The sequence below is a fragment of the Ictidomys tridecemlineatus genome, chromosome 9 (assembly GCF_052094955.1).
Source record: "Ictidomys tridecemlineatus isolate mIctTri1 chromosome 9, mIctTri1.hap1, whole genome shotgun sequence".
NCBI lineage: Eukaryota > Metazoa > Chordata > Mammalia > Rodentia > Sciuridae > Ictidomys > Ictidomys tridecemlineatus.
Genome location: NC_135485.1, coordinates 94,634,294 through 94,658,728, shown reverse-complemented (window position 1 = coordinate 94,658,728; position 24,435 = coordinate 94,634,294). Strand labels below are relative to the sequence as shown.

Genomic DNA, 24,435 nt, shown 5'->3' with positions numbered 1-24,435 from the left:
TAGCTGCAAAGTTGATATCATGCATTCCTTATTCATTGGGTAGATGCAAATTTGATGGTTCTCAACTTGAGATTTTTGTTTTGTTTTTTTGTTTATATTTTTTTCCTCCCAGGGACATTTGGCAGTATCTGGAGACATCTTTAGTTGTGGAAGCTAAGGGAGACAACTGGCATCTGGTGGAGAGAGGACAGGTATGCTAAAATATCCTATAATGCAGGACAATCCCCCACAACAAAGAATCAATCAACCTGAAATACCCATAATGGCCCGACTGAGACTCCCTGTACCAACATTTCTCACAGGCGCCCGAGTAGCTCTCTTTTCTTTACAACCTAAGGGAGTCTGAGCCAAGATCCTGAGGTCTGCCTTCACTAAAAAACATGGCCAAAGAATCTGAACCAACATTTATGAGAGCCAGCAAGTCTCCTTAAAAATAATTGCCACTGAAGGTAGCCTGGGGAGGGGTTAAAAATGTAACACTTGACCTACCAACCAACAGTGATCATTTATCTTCAGAAAAAAAACATTGAATTGGTATGTGACCAGCATTTCTACAATGTATCATAATACTTAGTAGAGAAATCCTTTTTCTTAGGGAAAAAAAATTAATCCAAATACCAATTTCTCTGGTAATATGTTGCTACTATAGAAGTTGCAAAAGCAAACTATGAGTTCAAATACCAATTATCATTGTTGTTTCAAATCCATTAACATAAGCTACAGTTGGCTATGGACTATATATTTGTCGTTTTTAATTCTTTTGGAGTGTTTGGTCTGCTTATCTGACACCATGAGTGCTTCACAAAAACTTAGCAGCCTATTTATTTCTCTAAGTCATAAGATGTGGCCCCCTTTAGTCATATTTAGTCATAATAAATCTTTTATTAGTTAACTGAATAAAAAAGATTTTTAAGAAACTCCTATATGGATGTTTTTGCCTTTGTCAAGAGTTGGCTAGAGTTAGGGAATACCTAAGATCAGTTACCACCCACACAATATAATTTTAAGTATACTAATATTCAAAACTGTTTAAAATTTAGAATTAACTTTCTCCTTTCTAGTAATGAGATGACCAGAACAGAGGCTGCTTCAGAATGAAGGTAGATATTTCCCTAAAGGAACCACCAATCACCGTGAGCCACTCTCAGTGCCCTTTCTGACTTAGTTCCTTCCTGGGATGTGCGGGCAGGGCATTACCTAGCTTCGGCTGTTTTTCTGCCAAAAGCTGAGTAGGTTCAGCAAAAAGGTTCAACAACAAAAGCAGGGAAGAGCAGAGGAGAACATGACCAAGCTGTTAGGGATGGTGGTAAGGGAAGATGATCGCAGTACATGTAGAGGGAACAAACAAGGCAGGAGCCAACTGGCCAAGGATAGGTTAAAAGAAAAAAAAAACTATTCAAAAGTAGGAACTAAAAAGGAAGTTGTCAGAAGCAGCAATACATGAATAAATAGGAAGGGAATTAGATGGAAGTTTCCATGGAAAAGTCAAACCAGATCCCTGAAGGCAATGGCAGGATGGTCCAAATAGCAGCACAAAATCCCAAAGACAACCACACACTCCCATGAACCAGGCAAATGTGGCCTGCACAAGAATGGCTTCCCCATAAGCCAAAGGTCCCCCAAACTCTCCTTTACCAGCCTCAGGGGGAAACTTATCCTTTGAGAGAAAACTATGTATTGTCTACACCACATCTTTCCTGCTTATATGATTCTTGGGGAGAGATTACAAAGCAAAATAGCTTGCCAAGAGCAAGCCAGGCATAGCATCATCAACAGAATGGAGGCAAAAGTGAGTTATATTCACCATAGAGAAGGTGGGGAGAACAGACAAGAGTGTCCTGACTGGATGGGAGTTCTTATTTAGGAGAATAGATCTATTTTTGTAGTTTCATAGTTACATGGCTACACATCCACTCTGCCAGAAACAGATCACATTAGAGCAATGCCTATTCTTCAGGATCCTCACATGGCATCTTAATTCTACCTGTGGATGTATTCGCTATTTACTCTTGGTTTTCAGGAATTCAATAAACATTATTAATATCATATCCTATAAATGTGAAGCAGTGTGAAGGTTTAAAATGCTAGCAGCATATGATAACAATTAAACAAAAGTAGAGACTTGTAATAAATTGAAAATGGTGAGAAAATGATATATGATACACACAGGGGTTATATGTGACTGATGATAAAACTCCTCTGTAGGGGATTTCTTCTTGAGGATTGATGATGGAATCAAGAGTTTTCTGCTCAAAAAGATGAAGGCTTACAAGAATAAAACACATTTTGAGTTTAATGTGTCCCGGGCTCACATATCAAAAACACAAAGCATACCTCAGACCTCTCAATCAAAGGATACATTGGGCTATAAAAATAAATTAACCAGTTTTTTTTAACATTCCAAAAATGGCAACATAAATTTTACTACCAACACATAGTGTTCCTCATTCAGAACCTGATTGCAGAACCGAGCCAATATTCAGGAAAGGATCCTCAGAAGTAGCTGAAATTTAGAGCACTAAATAACTTTGCACAGAAGGAAACTATATATAAGAACATAAAAACCCTGGTTTCTTTAAGGATGTAATTTCTCAATGCTAGAGTTTTTCTTTTATTAAAAACTTCCAGATGCACAGTATGTATGGTAGGACTGAGTCACACTGTCAGGCTTATTGCTTAAATTCTTGGAAAACTGTCGGTATATCTGCAGGGGGACTGGAAGGCAAATTTAGAGGTTAAGTTTATTTGATTAAACCTCTTTTTTGCAGCTCACTGTAGCTTTACTTGGCACATGTGATCTTTCCAGCCTCTTAATTGGTCAACTTTCTCATATTTATTGCTTTACTGATCATTGACTTCTCTCAGAAGGTCAAGTAGCTAGTTCAAAAAGAAAAAATCATTTTTTCCTCCAATCTGAGACTACATATTAAAGAGAAAATTGTTCACCAAAGATCAGTAACTTGTATAGTTGTGGGTCATTTTCTTATGTGTCCTACAAGACAATCACGGAAAGCGCTTCACTCATCCAAACAACTGTCCACAGCTAGCTACTCATACAGAAAAGAACACCGCTGATGACAGAGGACATTCATTTCCCTGGGAGGTACAGTCCTTCAATGATCCTTTGGTAGCCCAGTTGTAGCCAGGTTTAAACTTTCTCTATGAAATTTATATCTCATTCACTACTGGCTAAAATTTCTAGAAAAATCTTCCTATTATTTAAACACAGACACACAATTCATATCTTCTTGTTGTTCTATCAACTGAAATTTCAACATATGTCATCGTTTTACACACAACAACAAAAAAATCAAACCAAGTCTCAAAGACCTTAGAAGCATCTTTATTAACAATGTAGAATTTCTACAAATAATATAAAGTCAGCCTTCCACATCAGCAGGTCCTGCATCTGCAGACTAAACCTACTATGGATTAAAAATATTCAAGGAAAAATGCTGCATCTCTATTGAAAGTGTACAGACTTGCTTTCTTGTCACTATTCCCTAAGCAATATAGAATAACAGCTATCTACATTATGGTCATGCTTACAAGTAATTTAGAGATGACTTAAAGCATATAGGAAGACATATGTAGGCTATATGCAGATACTACACCATTTTATGTAAAAGACTTTAGCACCTATGGGTTTTGGGGTCCATTGGGGTTCCTGGACCAATCCTCTCTTGGATCCATAGGAACACTGTAACTTGGGAAGAATTTTTTCATGTAATACCTTGCACACTAAGTATTAATTAATCAAAAACCAATTGCTTTAAATAAGCATATTTAAAGAAGCAATGGATGCTATAATTTAATGATAAAGCTCTATATGAATACCTAGAATTGAAGCATAAAAACATGAAGGAAGAAATTTGAACAAAAAAAATGGCATTAAAAACAAAAGCAATTCATGAAGGCTTAAAGAAATAAGTGACTAAAAAAGATGAAGTGAGATGCTGATTTTCTAATGAACGGTACCATACTCAGTTACAAAGTGCATCACCCAGCTTTCCACAGTCATAACATGTCCTTCCTTGCTGGAATATTACAACCCATCAAAGTAACAAAACTACATTAAAATCATTTCTGAATTCCACTAATAAATAATTTAATTTACAACATTTCTAGTAATGCTTTTAATGCTGAATTCTGAAGAAAAATCCAACACTGACAAGTCAATGTATCTCCAGAAAGAACAGCTTGAGTGACAATGGAGACTTTCAATAATTTCTATGTGTCCTATGAATTATAAGATTCTTTGAAGATGCCCCAGTGGGCACCATGGAGGAGAAGGGGAGGGTGGCAGAAAGAAAGAGCATGTAGGGGTTTTGGTATCTGTCCCCTCTAACCTCTAATGTCAATTATGGTAGCAGTAAGTCCAATTTCATATACTAGGGTTTCTCACTAGATTTCATTCTTTAAAAAGATATATCCTCCTCACAAAAAGTTGTAAAACTCTTGATGATCTCCAAGACGTGAGTCAACTTTAAAATGTCGTGGCTTGGTGTGCCTGGTGGTGGTGCACGCCTGTAATCCTAGTGACTCGAGAGGCTAAGGCAGGAGGATCACTGGCCCTAACCAACTTAGTGAGACCCTGTCTCAAAAAAAAAAAAAGAGGCTGCGGATGTAGCTCAGTGGTAAAGCACCCCAGGGTTCAGTCCCCAGTACCAAAAAAGAAAAACAAAAACTACTATGACATACAAAGTTCTCAGAGAATACATTTAAAAGTGTAGAAATGAGCTGAACACAGTGCATACCTATAATCAGAGCTGCTCAGGAGGCTGAGGCAGGAGTTTCTCAGGTTCAAAGCCAGCCTCAGCAACTTTGCAAGACCCTCTCTCAAAATAAAAAATAAAAAGAGCTGGGGATGTGGCTCAGTGGTTAAGTGCCCTTGGGTTCAATCCCTGATACCAAAAAAAAAAAAAAAAAAAACCCAAGTGTAGAGATAAGAATGTTAGTGTACGTAAAGAGATGGGTCACAATGAAGTCCCCAACTAAGCCAAGTTTTCAGATCTTTAATCATAATGAATTTCTATAAAGAACCCTATAATAAGTGCTAGACATGCACATATACAAATCTAAGCCCCTGTCACGGAGTTCATAAATGGGGCCAGTAGATTCCACCTACTCAACCCATCCCTCAAAAAAGTGCCATGCAGCTAGACCCTAATAACACTTTCTAATTAGTGTGTGTCAGTACCTGTCCATAAGGGTTACTTGATCCTTGATCCACTTGACTACAAACCACACTGATTATCATCCTTAGAGAGGCAGTTATAGAATTTGTTTCTATTTGAAATTCATCTGATCCAACTTGTGCCCTGATTTTCTTTTAGCAAGAAAATTATTTTTAGTTTTCCAAAGTTCACTTTGAAGCCCCAGAACTTGCCAGCATTTCTGCTATGACTTTAAAATAAAGAGGTTGGTTTTTGCGTGTAGTTTGTGGAAACCACTTCTATCTTAGGATGATATCAGATATATCTAAAAAAATAAGTAATCTTTGGATTCTGGAGCCCAAGAAACCACAATTGGGGTTTCAGAATTCCTAGGAGAGTAATATAAACAACTTACCTTTGACTTCTACCAGGGCTGACCTCAGATACAGGAACACTGGGTAAGAAATGGCAATTTTCCTAGCATATTTAACTTAGCATCTTTAGGAACAAAAATAGAACTATAATGGAGAATTCCTTCAGCTCCCTAACTATGGTCCATAATTCCACTATAATAAAAACTCTAAAACACTGGGCTTTCAAGTATGACAGTACAAAGATATGAACGCTATTTCCTCCCCTCTTTTACTCCTCCCACATTATGAGTTTTTGGGGTGTTTTTTTTAAGGAAAAAATAGACTTCACCTCTACCCCAAGCAACTACTTCTGGTTAGACATATTCTGACACTCTGTATTACCAGAATGCACAAACTAAAGCTGGCTACAACCCATACAACTTACGCAACCACTTAGCCTAAATATGAAACTTGTAGTTTAAAATGTGCTGACTACATCTCAAATACAAGAATAAAAACTTCGTGTGAATAATCCAGAAGACTAGAAGAATCTAGTTTTCCCAAAGACTACTAAAATCTAAATTATTAATATCCAAATAAACACACAGTTTGGGCAATGATGGTGAATGTGGTCTATGTCTACTAAATATGCTTTTTAAAAAAATCTGGATGCAGTGGTCTGAGTGATTCCAGAGTCTGAGGCAGGAGGATCACAATTTCAAGGCCAGCTTGGGCAATTCAGCAAGACCTTGTCTCAAATTGAAAAATAAAAAGGGCTGAGGGTATAGCTCAGTGGTAGAGTGCATGTCTACCATGTGTGAGGACCCAGAACCAATTCATGTACAAAAAGACAAATTTAGTAATAATGTCAAGGAACATAAAATGGAAAAATGAAGAATGCATTTCAACTATTATATGTGGCAAATGAAGTTTAAATGGGAACTTCAAGGGCAATGATGTTATAAACATGATGGTAATTCCAAATGATTCTGGATTCTGAAAAGTTACAAAAAACACAAGATCTCCAATTAGTAAGTTTAATGACATTTGAATTATTTATTATAGCTACTGAACACTAGCCTGAAGTTCATAGCTATGAATATATCTACTAAGTAAGTAAACTCTTGGGTTAGTACAAATATGAAGCTGGGTGCATTGGTACATGCCTGTGAGCCCAGCTACTCTGAAGGCTGAAGCAGGAGGATCACAAGGTCAAGGCTGGGGAGGTAGCTCAGTGTTTAGTGGTAGACAACTTTTCTAACAAGTGCAAGGCCCTGGGTTCAATCCCCAGCACTGCCAAAAAATAAAGATAAAAAATAAAGTTTACTAGATTCTTTTAAATAGTTGATAGAGTATTCTCTTCTTCAAATACAGGTGGTAGAAATTGCTTACTCCATTCATTAATCTTTTCTATTACAAAACAAAAAACCTGCTAGGGATTTAATTGGGAAGGAGCTGTCAGAGTAGAGAAGTACTTCTGTTCAGTTCTCCATCCCATGGTCACAGAGGGGAGGTGCCTGCCACCTAGTGGCATTTCCTCATGGAATCCCATCAATGTAAAGGACAAAGAATAATCATTTGAAGGAATATATGATGCCAGTGAAAAGTGCTTGATTTTAATTTGTAAGTGATTTCCACTTATTTCTTCATGTCACACTTCTGCATTTCCTTTTTAAAAATGTTTTTTTTTAATTGCAAGATTGCTGAACAAATCCCAAATGAAAGGAGTAAGTATCCATGTGTAAGAATTAGGTGTCATTTTTAACAAAATTGAGGGGAAGTGTTAAATATCATATCACATTCTACCACTGCATGGAACTTCACCCATGCCAACACAGAGGAGTGGGGGTATGCTTCTATGTTTAACTGTCACTTACAGGGCTTCAACCGGAGCCTAGACTGACTCATCCATTGTTTTCACATTCTCAGCTTCCATCAAACCACCAAGTAATGTTTATAAAGTGGTAGGATGCAACTAAAACACTTTTTAATGATAGGTTTTGGATGGTTTCCATTCAAGATAACAGATTGATGTTATTTGGGTAAGAGTCTAGTGAGGTTCCCCTGCAGCAGGAAAGGCTCCCCTGGGTTGCAAAGCAGTTCTGAATCTGGAGTGAGTCCCCACCAGCTCTCCATCCACCTAATCCTGTCGATGAGAGGATGTCCCAGACCAAAATCTGCCATTCACATACAGTTTCGGTTAATGCCATGGAGTTGATTTTTGCACAATTACAAAGCCATCAGAAGCACAGTAGGTTATTATGGCCCCAGGAGGGGACTTGCTCCTGCACATTCTCTGAAGGAGCTACAACAAATTAAACTCCATGCAGAATTTATACACTTCTCTTAAATAATTCCCAGCTCATAGAGAAACAGAATCACTACGAGTAAAAGAGTATTTGAAGAATTAGCTAAACAACTTATTGACAAGAGAGGCAAAAGAAACAAGAACACTACTTCAAAAATCCAAATTTGTCCTTGGGTCCTCAGATAAAAGGACATTTTGCCAGCTGTCACTACTGGACTAACTAAAAGTGTTACCCCCAAACTGATGTACTCATTAAAACTAAAACAATTTACATGAATGCTTGGAGGCACTTGCATGTCACATTATATTGTTTGGTCTTAAAGAAGAAGGGAATGTCTGCCATTCTCATTTAAATAACCTTTAGAGCATTTTAATTTGCTTTCCTTCTGCAAGGGGTCTAATTAACCTTAACCTTACATAACTGAAAATCTACATATTATTATTCCCTCACTTGATGAAGTCTTTCCATTCATTGTGCAACTTGTTAGGGAAAAAAATATATAGCATAAATAAAAATCCATACAAGTCTCTTACGATAAGGAAAATGTATGTCAGCAAGGTAATTCATAAAATCTCTTCTTGGCCAAGCACAGTGGTGCACACCTATAATCCCAATGACTCAGAGGCTGAGGCAGGAGGATTGCAAATTCAAAACAAGCCTCAGAAATTTAGCAAAGCCCTAAGCATTTTTTAAGACCCTATCTCAAAAATAAATAAATGAATGAATGAATGAATGAATAAAATGGACTGGGAATGTGGCACCTCTGTTTTCAATATCCAGCTCAAAAAAAAAAAAAAGGGAATGGGGCGGAACTCTTCTTAAACCATGGGAAAGGGTGCACAGTCTTAAGGTTAATATTTCCACCCCAAATTAAGTCAATCACAAGGAGCTTCATTGCTCACATTTTTGAAAGCCACTTCTACTTACCTACATTTTGTCTTTCTCTGTATATAATCATTTTCATACACATGGAGGTTGGTAGAGACCTCAGGAAATATCTAGTATATCTTTTTATATCTCTAGCTAAAGTCTTTAAGCAATTGACTAACTTTTCTACAATTAATGATCATGATCATTCCTGAATGCACAGTGGCCAGAAGTACCATGTTCAGTACCCCAGATAGGAAGTTTCTCCTCTTTCTCAACCTGAATTTCACTATTTACAAGAGAAAGGTAGAAAAACAAATCATCATCATATTATCTATGACAACCCTTAATATATTAAGAGTCACTTTTTTGTTTCAGGTGGGATATCAGTTTAGGTACACAAATACCAGCATTATCTACCTACCAATTATTGGAAAGACAAAAGACAAGTGAAGTGATACAAATCAGCTATTTATCCACTGATAAAGCTTTTATTTTTCACCAGAAGCTAGATTTTCTCCTACTATGAATTTATAAACGATCACACCCATAAACTCATGTCATTTTAAAATAAATTTGTCATCCCCATCAAAATGGAAGCCCTCTGAGGGCAGGTACCAGTCTATCTTGCTCATCTGCATACTCCCATTATCCAGCACAGAGCAGGCTCTTCATCTTATCTGCAGAACTGACAAAGGCCCTTCAAAATCATTACTGTCCAGCAGTCTTAACTTTGGAGATATGAAAATAGTTTATAAGTCATACCTGGAAACAATTTGCCCAAGATTGTGTAACATGTTAATGACAAAATCAGGATTATTTCGGATGCTTTATTCCCCATTCACATTCTCCATCCATTACACCAAGAGGTTCTTTTGCCTAAAACTATGGGCAGGCTACACTACTGACTAGTAACATACACGAACCTTCGTGATCTAAGCAGCTTTTGGTTGACTGTCTGGCTCCCACTGTTCTTTATCAAACATGAAAGCCCTTTCATAAATATGCCTGGTCTAAGCATTCTTTATGTAAGACTCCAAGAAACAGAGCCCAGGACAGAATTCTACAGCCATAGTAAAGAGCCAGCTTATTATGTCATATGAGGGTCAGATTTTACAGAGGCCAAACCACAGATGTCAGCTATCTTCCATGGCTCAGTTAGCTACTGCTAAATCAAATATTCTGCTAAACAAGAGCTTCTATGTGTAAGGGTTTTTAAAATTTGTCATCTTAGATATTTTTAAAAGCAAAATTTTAAAAAAAAAAAAATAGAACTTCTCCTGAGCTCATGAAAAAAGTAAGTGTGAATTTTTCGGGGGAACAAAGATGATCTAAAATTGGATTGTGGTGATGACTGCTCAACTATAAATTTATTACAGATCTTAAAATAGGTAAATATGGTCAACTATACTTCAGTAATGCTGCTAAAAAAATGAGTCTGAAAAGGAGTCCGGTACCTAAACTACTTCCTTTTGTAAACATCTGGTATTAAAACCATAAAGACACTCTTTACTGCCACCATGCTCTTTTGAACCTAGGTCCTATCTATCTACTTCAGTCACACTTCACATAAAAGGTCAGAAGTTTCCCTCTAATTTTGGTAAAAGTAATTTAGAAGACTAATATAAATATCCAAAAATAATCAATCTTTATTGATATAACAAAAGAAATTAACTAATATAATTATCTACATAAATATTTTATAGATGTTTAAGCATTAGCAATTAAAATTTGTTAAAATTAAGTATTTTAGTTTAAAACTTGCCATTAATCAGCCATTGGGAGCCAAGCAAGTTACATGACATCTCTGGGCTTCCATTTGCCCACTTATATCATGTACCCCTGTGGCCCATACTAGAGTTAAATAGTTAAATAGCATATAAAAAATAGAAATTATTATGTAATGCATAGCTACTAATATTGCAAACTTTTTAAATAAATTATTTCCTGTGAAGGTATAATTTTTTTTTTTGCCCCATAAGAAATTGGAACATAGAAAAGTTGATTACTTTGAGCAAGGTCACACATTTTTCAATAGCAGATCCAGAATTCCAATCCATAGTTATTCAGTTCCACAACCTATAGGAATCTCTATTCCTCATTTGACCTTGGACTTTTGAGTAAGGTGTGGGCATGAATCCTGACCTAGCCTTTAGTGTGTTAATCACTTTCTCTGTTTCCCAACTTCCTCATCTATAAAAGAAGATTATTAGTATTTAATTGTTATGAAAATTAAATTAGTGTGTCTCCTATGGATAAGAAGCCATTCAATAAATAGTCTTTCTCACTGGAGTCCCACAGAAGTTCCTTCTTCTGTATTGAGAGAGAGAAAGAGAGAGAGAAAGTTGTGATTTCCTTCTGCCTACCTGGAACAAACCTCACTGGGACTGAGTTCCATCAAAAGCAATTAGAGTGAACACAAACAACCAGCATTACTCCTTTGCTATCATTCCTTGGCTCTATGTCTGAGACTGTCAACAAGAGTGTCAACTTCAAGGGGTGGGCATCCGTCCACAGGAACTGAGCTGAGGTCACAGACTTGTCTCGCTCTGCCCTGCAAACAGATGTCTGGGTGACAATCTTAGTCACTGTGAACCACTGTTGGAGCCAAATCAGGTGGGAAGTGCTGTATCTCCTTTCTAATCCTCTTGGCCAGTCTGTTCGTTCCCTAAGACAATACCTCACTGATCAGAATTCAAAATAGCTAGTTTTTGCCAGGATACTATTTTTAAACATAATGCCCTTATTTTTATGATGCCTGATTATTTCACAAGCAAAAGACTATGTCTGTAACAGGGGTTTGTCAGCAAGAAACCCCTTTGATTCTGCATATTGGAATGCACACCTTTGCAGTTAGCCAGGTAAAAACTGATGTAATGTGGAGCTCTAGTGGTGGCAATGAAGTAAAGCAGCTGTTCAAAAAAAAAAAAAACCAAGGAAATTACCATGTTAAGATTAAAAAATGGTCCCAATGCATCTTCTAAGATGGCAAATTCCAAACACAGTCACTTTCTTCCAGATTGCAAGTTAGACTTCAATAGCTAGTCTGCATTAAATATCATCAAGCAGTAATATCTTCTTAGAAAAATAGAACTCTAGTGCTATGAAAGTCACTTTTCTACTTTTTAACCAAGTTCACTTTAAAAACCTACTAATTTAATGCTACCTACTTTTTCACATAGCAAGCAAAAGTACTATATATTTTAAAAAACTGCTGAACTCTAAGTGATGTGATCAGTGAAATCCTTTATCATACCAACTTTCCTGGAAAGTGAAATAATCTCTACACACTGATGAGGCTGTTGTGTGTTAATTCCTGCATTAGGAAAGTGCCCTTCTTGAATATCTGACTTCAGAGGTCTTTGCCAACTTGAAAACAACTAAGAGTAAAACCTGTAATGTCAAATGTTAACCCTTTGTTTTGCTGTTACCTAGAGTATTCATCTCCTCTATCAAAAGCCTTCATTTAAAAAAAACACATAGCTCAATTATGGTCAACAACATAATAGAATAGAAAATTCTATTTTTATGCTATACTACCTGGAGTTGCCATTTAAAATTTCTAAACATGGTGGCTGATTTAGCTGTGTCAAAACAAGTTACCATGGAGGGAAAATAATCTTAGAATGTGAGAAAATACAGGAACTAGTCTTTCCATAGACAAGCATCACTTACAATGGGGATATGTTCTGAGGATAACATTGTTAGATGATTTTTATCAGTGAGCTAACATCATATGGTGCTCTTATACAAACTAAGATGGCTTGGCTGTCTTTAGGTAATGTAATCTTATGGGACCACCATCATTTATGTGGTCTGTAATTAGCCAATCTGTCATTACATAACTATATATATATATAATGTTTTTGAACATTAAAGTCACTTTCCATGCAGGATGATAAAAAGAAACCAAAATGTTCATTGATGCATGAATAATGTTTATCTGAAAAACACTGAGACTCATAGGACTTTTTATAGTCTATATCCTGGAATCTACTAAAAGTTTTTCAATAGCCATATTCCAAGGGCTTTTAAATTGTTAAGCCTACAGATAACTACCAAGTCTCAGAGATCTGTGAATGAAGATTTAATGATTACTGAGGGGTTTTACTCATTGATGTCTCTCTTCTTCATCCTTCTAATATACTGTCATAGATATAGTTCTCTGAAACTGCACCAAAAAAATGGCAAAAATAAAAAAGCCTTTTCTGGTGATTCACTGAGAATGCAATATTTACAATGGGAAGCTCAAGGTAAATAATTAATTTCTTTTTTGTCTTCATCTTTAGCTATAGGTTAGGAGAGAGAGACAGCCTTTCTGATAAAATAGGTAAAAGGTGAGCAAGAAGTGGAGGTTGTTTATGAATGTAATCATATGCCAACGGGAACAAACAGAAACCTGCACTAATGCAGCATTTGCCACGAAGGAACTCAGAATCTAACAATTCTACAGTCCTTTTCACCACAGACGTTAACATGATAAAACTGAATACTTTCAATGTGTGAATCTAAGCACTGTGCCTTTGTACATCATCTTGCCTGTATTTTCCATAGTGATTGTTTCTATCTCCATTGCTTTCCCATAACAGACCTAGGTATGCAGCTTAAAATAATATTAGGGGCTTTGTTTGCCATCCTTTCGACTAAGGACATGTTGATTTTATTAAAGCAAGTTGGGTCTGCATTCTTTCTTTACTATTATTACAGGTAGACTTGACAGACACAGGACCTTTGTTTGCAAATGTTCTGCTGTGGAGAAAACCTTGTTAAATAAGTTCCATTTTACCTGCTGGGCAGTTGCACTCTGAAGGTGCTTCTCTTGCAATTCTTATTTTAGCCATATGTTCATAGGATTTCTGTAGGAAAAGAAGAGGTATTAACGATCATCAGTAGCACTGTAGAAAAATGGAGTCTTTAGGGGCTCTGACCATATGTCTGATTTGCCAGCATTTGATAGGCTACATAACTAACATTTACATATGTACTTGGACCTTAGTCAAAAGGAAACAGTACCCAAGACCTAAAAAAGGAAAGTGATCATTGACATGATATCAAGATTGCTAGATATAGATACATCTTTCTCCATTCTCCAACCACCACCACCCTCTCCCTCAGCCCAAGAATAAACAATGTAAAAACCTGGCACTAACATGTTGCAGTACTAGGCCAGCTGTGGCTTACCTGGCTTACATAGGTGCATACATGCAAATATATGCTACAGTAAGTGTTATGCAGATGCACACAACAGCCAATACCTTATACAAGAAGGTAAAATGCTTTATTATGTTGTGTTCCAACTAAGACTAAACATCTTCTTTGTTGAAAGAGCAACTTCTGAACACCCCCAACTCTAAAGCTATCCTTAAACATAATGATGCTTCCTTTCAATTCTCAACTCCAATGGTTCTGCATTCATGAATATTTGGGCACTGCACCCTTTTCTAAAGATAAACCTACTTTAAAAATAAATAAATAAATAGGGCTGGGATTGTGGCTTAGCTGTAGAGTGCTTGCGCAGCATGTGTGAGGCCCTGAATTCAATCCTCAGCATCACATAAAAATAAATAAAATAAAGATAGTGCATCCAGCTACAAATTAAAAAAATAAATATTTAAAAATAGATAAATAAATAAACTTTTATTCTAAAAAGAGCCAATGAGTAAAATCATTTATTTTAATTTATATGGTTATTTCACTTTATGCATTAATATTAACTATGGCCCTAACCTTATAATAAGTGAAGGATAAAACAGATGTTATCTCTGCAAGAAATATTCTTCATACAACTGGGGAAAGAATTACATCAGACTCCAGAAAACTAAAGAGAAAAAAATGCCTTCCAGTCATTCTGGCCACCCTTTCCCCTTTTAGACCTACACACCTGTCTGGCATACAAACATTAAGAAAGAAGGAGAGAAGGTAATATATAAAGAACTGGAGATATCAAGAGAGGTGCATACATGCAAATATATGCTACCGTAAGCGTTATGCAGACGCACATAATCAAACCAAGTATGCATACTGTAAGGGTAAAGTCTGGTCCTACACACAGACTCACACCTGTGCAAAATGTTATGCACGTGCAAAATACCCCAGCCTCTCACACCTGAGCCAGAAGGCGCTCCACTTTCTCTTGCACCATGGCCTTCAGCTGATCCAAGGTATCAGGCAGCAGACGAACAGAAGGATCCCCTTTAACGGATTCGAGAGCGGCGATCCTAGCCTGGAGGTCGTTGGTTTTCACCCCAAGGTACAGACAAGAAATCACGGCCACCACTGATAGGAGTGTCGCCAGGGCCGTGCACTGGGGCATGGTACGGGCACACCGCTGCCCGCAGGGGCTCGGGTCTTCGGATCCAGACTCTCGACCCCCTCCTTTCCCTGCATGCTTCTTCACCAGCATTGTGGCGGCTGCCTCGGCTTCGCCTTCCACCCACTATCTCCTCCAATAATCTTAAAAGGAGAGGAAAAGGACGATTCCTTTAAAGTTCAGTCTCTGTGGCTGCACAACTAGTTGGTGGAGTCGGAGCCCGGGCGCAGAGATGGACCTGCGCTTTGCTCAGTTTTGAGACCAGCAGGCGTGGACCATCCTCCGCTTCCTTCTCTCCTACCAGTTGAGTGAAAAGCACCCTCAGTCCAGGGACCGGGTGGCGATGGGGTAAAAAAACGAAATGAAACCCACCCAGACGGCTCTCCTAACCCTCAAAAAGCAGACACCTCTCCCCAGGTCCCCGAGAGCCGCAGTGTAGGGTCCCCGGGGGCAGCGGGCGCAGCGAGGGGCCGCCGCTCTCCCGCCCCACCGAGCTCTGGACCTGTTGCGTCTGATAGTTTGCCTTATTTCTACCTATTCGGTGTCTTTCCGCCCGACGACCAGTTTCCCACCTGGATTCAGTTCAGGGCAAAAAAAGCTGAGCGACACCGGAGAGCGCAGCTCTAGAGGAGCGGCCAAGGGGGAGAGTAGAGAGGAAAACGAAATAACCCAAGGAGCAAACGCAAGTCGCGGCTGCCCCAAGTATCTCCGCAGCCTCGCGTGTGCGAGCTTAAATACCCTTCGGGATGCTCGTGTGCGAGTGTGTGTGTGTGAGTGCGCGCGCGCTCGGATCGCGACGTCCCTCCCCCGACCCCCTCCCGGCGCCGGGCGTCCGGTCCGCAGCTCCCAAGGCATGGAGCCCCCCCTCCCACAAAGCCAAAACAGGAGTCCTCCTCATTAGCATAATGTATTCACCTTCGCCCAGCCCGCGGGGCGGACTGACGGCGAGACCCCCGGAGGGGGCGGGGAGCTTGGGTGGGAGCGGAGCGGGAGGTCCATTATTAGCATAATGTATGCAAATAGCTGGAGCAGCCACCCTGATTGGAGAGGACCTTGGCAACCCCTCCCCCTCCGCGGAGTAACTTCAGCGTCCCCCAAGGCCACCTCTCTGGTCTGGGCCAGGGGCCCAAGCCCGGCTCGCCGCCGGGCTGCTGGTGGCCACTCTGGCTTACACCCTCCCAGCCCAGCGCCCGCTCTTTATCCCGGTTAAAAATGGAGGAATGGCCTCCAGAAGGGAAGGAGTAAAGCTGGACGCTCCAATTGTGATCCTCACTCAAAAGCAGCCGCAGGAGCTCTTCCCACTTCACCCTAGTGCCTCATTTTCCATCCTCCTTCACTTTCTCACATGTCCAGAAGCAAAATGCCTGGTTGATGTCTTAGGTACCTTTCCCCATTTCCCTTCCTTCCTCCAGCCTCGCAGCAGATTCTCCGACGAGGCGAAGTTTTCTCTCCCCTCCCCCAGTTTCCTTCTGTCTTCGCGGCTTGTCTCCCCCCAGCTCTGTGTTCCTACTCTGTACTAGGGTGCTAATGCATTTTCCTGATTCCCTGTTTCGTGGGATTGAAAAGGGGAGTGTTGAGGCACACACATGTCTCAGGAATTAGGAAAGGACTGAAGAATGAGGTCAATTTTTCCTCTTCCCCTACTTTCTCCTCATGCTGTTCCCTCTGGATCAAATTACAGGGTCTCTAATGGGATTTTTGAAAGTTGGTAACAAGTAGCATTTTGCATCTAATAGACTTCGAGGATAGGAGGGGGAATAATTATCCCCAAGAGCTCCTTCTTGTCACATATTTCCCGTGTTCCTTGACCTCAAGATTGTAAGCAATCAACAAAATACTGCACTAAGCTGAACTTTCTCACATACACAGGTATTGCTAGGTATGAAATGGGGTAAGAAACTTTCAACATCATTATAGGATGAAGCAGACAACATGGGGGAAACCTGTGATTTTTGTTATAAAATTGAAAGGATAATTCCTTAATTTGTATTACGTAGTGGTTCACAAAGGATGGTTCTGGGTCAATAACACCATCATCACCTGAGAATTCATGCACCATTCAGATTCTAGCAATCCCACCCCATATCTTCTGAAGAAACTATTACTAAAATCAGAAGCATAGCAATCTGTGATTTAACAAACCATGCACGCAAAAGTTTCAGAGCCACTGGTGTGACACTTTACAAAATATTTTCAAATACCTTTTTTCATTTGATCCTCATAACCCTGTGAGCCAAATGAAGAATTACTGTCCCTGTTTTATATATAAACAAACAATTTTCAAGTTACATGTTATTGTATTTAGAAATATGTCCAATAGTAGGACCAAGGAATGGGCACAAATCTGTGTGTGTGAGCACACAATCTTGTACTAGGGATTAAACCCAGGGCCTCATATATGCTAAGCATGTGTTCTACCACTGAGCTACACCCCCAGCCTGGTATAAATTTTTAATATGTCTATTCTTTCTGATTTTTCCATTACTTCTCTAATCATTCTTTAGTCTTCTTTGCAGGCTTTTTTCTTTTTTTTCTGCCTATCCTCTGAATGTTGGTACTTCTCGGGTCTCTGTCTTATGCCATTTTGTCCTCTTAATCCCATATACTCTCCTCCAATTACCTTCTTACTGATAAGTCATAAGTCCATATAGAAAGCCCAAACCTCCTTGCCTCAATCCCATACAGCAAACTGTTTGCTGTCCCCATCTGGCTGTCCCACTAGCAATTCTCACTTAACCTACATATTACCTCCAAAATATGCTCTTTTTCCTGTTTCCCATCCAAGTATGGATCTCCCATCCATTCAGTGTCCCCAAGGGAGAAAAAATAAAGAACTAATAATGCTTGACTTCTTTGCCTTACTCTCCCTGTCTACCTAAATTCCTGTACTACTTCTCATTGTGTTTTGTATTTTTATTTAAGCCCCCCTCACCTCCACACCTGGTGCCTCCCATCTTACCAGTCTCATTGCCCACTCTTTCCCTCATCCTCCTCACCAATTGCTATAAAGTATGGACACAAAGAGAATAAAGAGCTTTTATTTTGGACAAGGCACCACTCTCTTAAAATTTCAGAAGAAAAGTCATTTTCCACCCAAATGCTGACAGTGGATTTTACATTTACATTGGATGGTGCAATGTTCTTATGGCATGCTTTGTGGAAACGGCCATGAGAAGGCATATTAGCAAACTCTTACAAGCTCTCAGAACTATCAGATCTGAGTAGAGAGATAGAGTTGGAATTTTGTGGATTTGGGACCTTTATCCAAAGGATTAGATTTGCTTTATGTCTTTGGTGGGTACAATACCTCAGAAATGCACCAGCCATTAGCACTAAGATATCAAACCCAGTAGATTCTCTGCATCATGCACAAAGAATGCATGGATTAACAAAGCTCTGGGAGTTTGAACCTGTGTTGTTCTGTGGATCCATCAGAGCATGGTTATTTTGGTTTCTATGTGCAGAAGGATTCAAAAAGGTAAAAATAGCTCCAAAACTGCCATAGTCCAGCTGACTCCAACTTGCTTACAACTGCTCTCAATAGTAGTAAAAGGCAAACAGCTGGTTGAAGAACAGGTATGTGGTGGGGAGAATAATGGACCACCCCCACCCCAGATGGCCATGTCTTAATCTCCAAAACTTGTGAATGAAAATGTTGACTTACATAGCAAAACAGAGTCTCAGATATAAGTTAAAGATCTTGAGATGGGAGATTTCCTTCAGTTGGGTGGATGGGTCCAATGCAATCACAAGCTTCCTTATAAGAGGGAGGCGAGTCTCAGAGGGAGAGGAGATGTAATGCAGAAGTTGAAGCTTCGAAGATGGAAAAAGGACAGGAGAAATGTAGGCAGCCTCCAAAAACTGGAAAGGGAGGAGCAAGCGCTCCCTAGAAACTCCAGAAGGAAGACAGCCCTGCCAGCACCTTGATTTTAGGACTTCTGACAGTCAGAACTACAATTCGTGAGTTTGTGTTGTTTTAAGTCACTCAGTTTGTGGTAATCTGTTACAAACAGCAAAAGAAAGCTAATGTAATAAAAATCACAAGAAATCAATCTTCATCTACCATAGTATCATAAGTGATATTGGAACCACCCAAATGCTTGCAGGCTGTATAGCATTAAATCCCTGCCTCTCAAATGTTTTTGTGTTTCTTTTCTGTTGACATGCTCCCTGGGAAAGGATTGGAGGGCATGCCTTCTCTTGTGTCATGTAAAATTAGGATGCCCTCTACAGAGACATATTAAACTCAATACAGTATGCTCTATTTCCTTGATGCCTCTCGTTTGTACAACTCAGAAACAATAAACCAGTCAAGCAGTAGAGATGCTCTCGTCTCTCTCCTCCCATCTAATGCTAGCCTGGCCATGGTCATGACCCAGGACCCAGCATCACTATAGTACTGCTGATACCCATCTCCAAGTTCCCAGAAAAAAAAAAAGAAACAAAGACTTCTGGCAGAGGCGCATGGGCAGAAGTTGAAGTGAAAAAGAAGATACCTAGGACTGAAAGGGAGAAAACCAAGCAAAAGAGACAAATATGAGGAAATAGAAGAAAAGGATTTCTTTTAGGTGAATTTAGCTAAATTTCTTTTAGCTTAAAAAAAAAAAAAGTTATCCTCTGCTTCTAATCCCTCCGTAAGCTGCTCAATAAAAGGTACACAGCATAAATATGAAGAATGAGCACATTATTTCAAATTTTGATGTTTTACATGTATTTACAAAGATTATCAACCAACCTGAGTCACTGGGATAATTATGGATAATTATGTTCTGCTGTTTTTAGGTAGATACTAATTTACATTAAAGAAAAATATTTTGGTTTGGTTAGAAATTCATTTGGTGCCATTCATTTTGGAAGCTGATTAAGTTTCTAAAGCCACAGCTTTAACCTGTGTTCACCACCAAAGTTCTCAAACAGAAGCAAATGTAAGAGGGGATTTGTGGCCCTCTTTGTACATCCACACCACCTGTTGTGTCCTCCAAGTACCTTAATAGAGAAAATGGTTGAATAAATTATGTGGGGTATGATGTGTGCTGTTTTATAAACTTCAGAGGACCGACCGGGTAACCTCAAGAAATGTCTTCTAGGGAGTTTCCCCAAAGGGACAGAGCAGGTAGTGAAGGGTTAAGTGAATTGAAGCTTATAAGATGTAGTTCTCTCACAGCCAGGCAAATTTCAATAAATCACAAACAAATTATAAATATCTTTCAGAGCAGAAGAGCAGAAAAGAAGGATTTGGCTCTTAGTGACAGCTGAAAAATTCCCTTTCAGACAGATCAAGGAACTGATCCCATTTACACAAGCCTGGTTAAGCAAGGGGCTTACAAGTGTATGAATCCAATAATCTGGACGATGCACACCCTCCAAAATCCCAGTCCTCTGTACGCTCCATTTTATGTTTGTTTATTTGGAGGGAGGAGGTGGATTTTTTTCTCAAACTTTAAATAACAAGGCAGAAAACCCACTATGTAGCTAACTCAAACAAGAGGTAAATTTTCACTAAACTTACCTAATCAACCGTTTAGGGTAATACTATATAGACAGAACACATTTGTATCATTGAGTCAGTTCATGATTAAGAACACAGACTCGGGTGTGGTGGCACATGCCTGTTATCCCAGCAACTCAGGAGTCTGAAACAGTTTGAGGTCAGCCTCAGCAACTTAGTGAGGCACTAATCAACTTTCTGTGAAACTGTCTCAAAATAAAAAGGGCTCAGAATGTGGCTAAGTGGTAAATTGCCTCTGGGTTCAATCCCCAGTACCAAATAAAGAACACAGACTCCAAGGCTGAACTGCCTGGGTTCATTATGCAGTTCTGTCATTTAATAGTTACATAGCATTACCCTAAATGGTTGATTAGGTAAGTTTAGGGATTTTGAGTAAATAAGTGAAATTATCTGTGCTTCGGTTTTCTTCTCTGTGAAATGGGGGTGGTAATACTTGGCCATTTGGAATCTTTTGCCATGAATAAATGGAAGGTAAGTGAAGGTTTTGCGATACCTGATAGTTGCTAAGTGTAATAGACACGTTTGCTCTAATTGATGCTGTTATTACTTTAAAAGTGTTAATTTACTGGTCATGGACACTCCTTATACTGTGGGGCACCTGTATATACAAACCATGATTTCAGTCATATTTCAGTTCATGAGAATAGAAATACATCAGGTCAACCTTTTTGGCTATGACATGATTTGAAGAATTCCCTGCACCAGGCAACAATTGTTTTGTCATTTTATATTTGTTTTGCCTGTTCTAGGATGTCATATAAATAAAAGCATACAGTATATATGTTTATGTGTTTAGCATCTTTTACATAATGTTTTTAAGAGTTATCCAGAGTTTTGCATGTAACAGCACTTTTTTTTTCATTTATTTATCACGGAGTAATATTCCATTGTTTAATATAACACAACTTGTTTATTCACTTGTTGGCCAACACTTGGAATGTTTCCAAGTTTCCTATATGAACAATGCTACTATATATTCATTCACTCATCTTTTTTTAATATTTCAAAAAATATAAAGAATAATTTTATTTCATGTATAGGTGACAGATTATCAAAAACTCTTTTTATAAAGAAGAATGAAAAGAGGATATGGCTATATCAGATAGAAAAATATAAGAGCATAGTAATAAACACAATTTGGTATTGCTTCATGGGCAGAAATTAAACCAAAAGAGAGAGAGAATAGAAAAGCCTAGAAACAGGCTTACACATAGGCACCAAAAATGGGAAAGAAATGACACTGAATAGCAATAAAGAAAAGATAGAAGTTTCTATTAATTATGCTGTATATTCATATAAAATAAAATGAAGATGAATCCTTTTTTCCTAAAACACAAAAGTTTAAAAATGGAAAATGTCATAATATAAAGAATTCAGAAGATAATACAGAAAAATATTTTCATGACCTTCAACCAAGGCAGAGTTTTGTAAGACACATAAAGAACTAACAATCCTCAGAGGAAATGACTGATAAATTGTAGTGCATTAAATGAAACAGTCTTATTTACATTTTTTAAAGCCAAAAGAGAAGCCACAGAATGGGAAAGGACACCTGCAAAATACAGAAATGAAAAAGAACTACAAAATAATTCCTACAAATCAATGAGAAAAAACCAAAAACTCAACAGAAAAGTGAGCAAAGGCTTGAATAAGCACTTTTTACAGTCCAGAAACTAAAAATAGCCTGTAAACATTTTAAAATGTGCTCATCCTCAGAAGTAATCAGGAAAAAATGCATATTGTAATCATAACAACCACATGATACCACTATTAGCCCATTAGAATGACAATATGAAAGAGACAGACAATATCAAACACAAGCAAGAAATGTGGAGCAACTAGAACTCTCACCCACTGCTGGCTGAAATATAAATTCATTTTTGTACAAGCACTTTAGAAAACTAGTTGGCAGTATCTGCAAAACAAAAATATAAAGCCTTGTGGAAAGACTTTGAAGATAGTATTAGCAAAACTCTGAGCCTAGAAATGTCTGTTAGTAGACACTACCAGCCTTATAGGAGACTTCAGGTGAGGACTTAAAGGATAGTAAGAAAAATGACATTAGGAACTGTAAGGAAAGAGAATTGTACTATGGATAGTAGATGTTGTATCATTGTTGCATTCCATTGAGTGAAAGTTACCATCAGGCTGCTTCTTATTGAGAATAGTAAATATGAAAGGAGATAGATAAGCAAAGACAAAACTGTTAAACAAAAAGAAGCCAGAAATTATTGGGATTAAGAATTGACAGCTCCTTCAGATGGCAATTGACATTAACATTAAGAAAATACTTTGGGGGCTGGGACTATAGCTCAGTGGTGGAGTGCTTGCCTTGTACGTGTGAGGCACTGGGTTCAATCCTCAGCACCATATATAAATAAATCAATAAAATAAAGGTATTGTGTCTATCTATACTAAAAAAAAAGTTTTAAAGAAAGAAAATGCTTTTGTATAAGGTTAAATCCAGACACTCTCAGAAAAACAAGAAAGCTGGGAATATGACTATAAAATTCTTTGTTAAGATCTCAGAAATAACAAAAGTGATGGCTCCAAAAGCTAAATTAAACTACAGAACTTCTAAGAAGCTTAAGGTTGCTGTCTCTCAGTAACCTCAGCAGAAATCCAAGGCAGAGTATGGCTTATTTTAGTAAAGTGAATATCAATAAGATTTACAGGAGACCAACAAGCCTTTTAAGAATATTATACTAGTGAAGACATCACCCCTAGAAGGAATGAGAGTGAAAAATAAAGAGGTACCCAAAACCTCTACACCCAAGAAGCTGGCTGAGAAAATTGCGGAGTTACAAAAACAAGCTCGCTTTCATGGAGGGAAAAAGAGCTTAGAATATATGTGGAGAAGAGGCCCAAAAATAGAGCAAAGAGCCATGGAAAATCATTCTCAGGAAAGAAGTAGGACTCTTTCCTAACCAAAGAATTTCCAATATTTGTTCAATTGAATTTTAGAAGTTCTGGAGTCTGGTTATTCCTGTGGTCTTTTTTTTTTTTTTTCTTTTTTCCGTGTGTGTGTGTGTGTGTGTGTGTGTGTGTGTGTGTGTGTGTGTGTGTGTTACTGGAAATCAAACCAGGGCCTTGTGCATGCTAGGTAGACACTCTACCACTGAGCTGTATCCCCAGTCCTTGGTCTTCATTTGGAAAATAACCATACTTGAGGAGAGGAGTATGAGGTTTCTTATCAAGGAACCACATATAAGGCACTTCATTCAAATAGACCTGATATAGATGATGAGATCTTTGACCTTGAAGTATACTGTGAAAGATATATTGTGGCTATACGATTAATTATAGCCATAAGACCAACGCCCCCCCCCCAAAAAAAAAATCTCGCTGGACTAATGCTATGTATGTATCACTTAGTAATATGGTGACAACTGGCCTGGGGATATCCAGGAGAGGCCTCCTCAGCACAGATGCTACTCTCATAAGCCTTCAAACAAAGCTGATCCTTACAAGAATAGCATAAACCATATTTATGAAAGAAAGACCTGGTAGCTGGTCTGGTATAAGAAAAGTAAGAGAATCCATCAAACCCTGAGAGCAATCTCCAGATAGAGACTGTATTAGTCAGCTTTTCATCACAGTGACCAAAATACATGACATGAACAACCAAAAGAAGGAAAGATTTATTTGGGCTCACAGCTATAGAGGTTTTAGTCCATGGTCAGCCCGCTCCATGGTTCTGAGCCTGAGATAAGGCAGAGCACCGTGGTGGAGAGAGCATCATAATGGAAGGGTGTAACAGAGGAAAGCTGATCAGTTTATAGCATTCTGCAAGCAGAGAAGGAAGATGCGCCCTTCCTGCACACATCTCGAGTGTGTTGGACTTCCCCAGTCCCACCTCCCAGAAGTCCATTCAGTCATCCACTGATGAAGTCAGAGCCTTCATGATACAATTACTTCCTCCAAACCTCAC

General features: G+C 38.6%; 1 protein-coding gene across 1 annotated transcript in view; it reads right to left on the bottom strand.

The window, feature by feature from the left end:
* The window catches only part of Col25a1 (collagen type XXV alpha 1 chain), a 444,456-nt gene extending 428,656 nt beyond the window's left edge, over positions 1 to 15,800 (bottom strand). Inside the window, exons 1-2 of the mRNA XM_078021824.1 lie at positions 14,792 to 15,800; positions 13,472 to 13,541 (exon numbers count right to left, since the gene is read on the bottom strand). Coding sequence (XP_077877950.1) covers positions 13,472 to 13,541; positions 14,792 to 15,088 — 367 coding nt within the window. The 5' untranslated portion in view covers positions 15,089 to 15,800. The remainder of the gene's footprint in view (positions 1 to 13,471; positions 13,542 to 14,791) is intronic.
* Between the last annotated feature and the right edge of the window lie 8,635 nt (positions 15,801 to 24,435).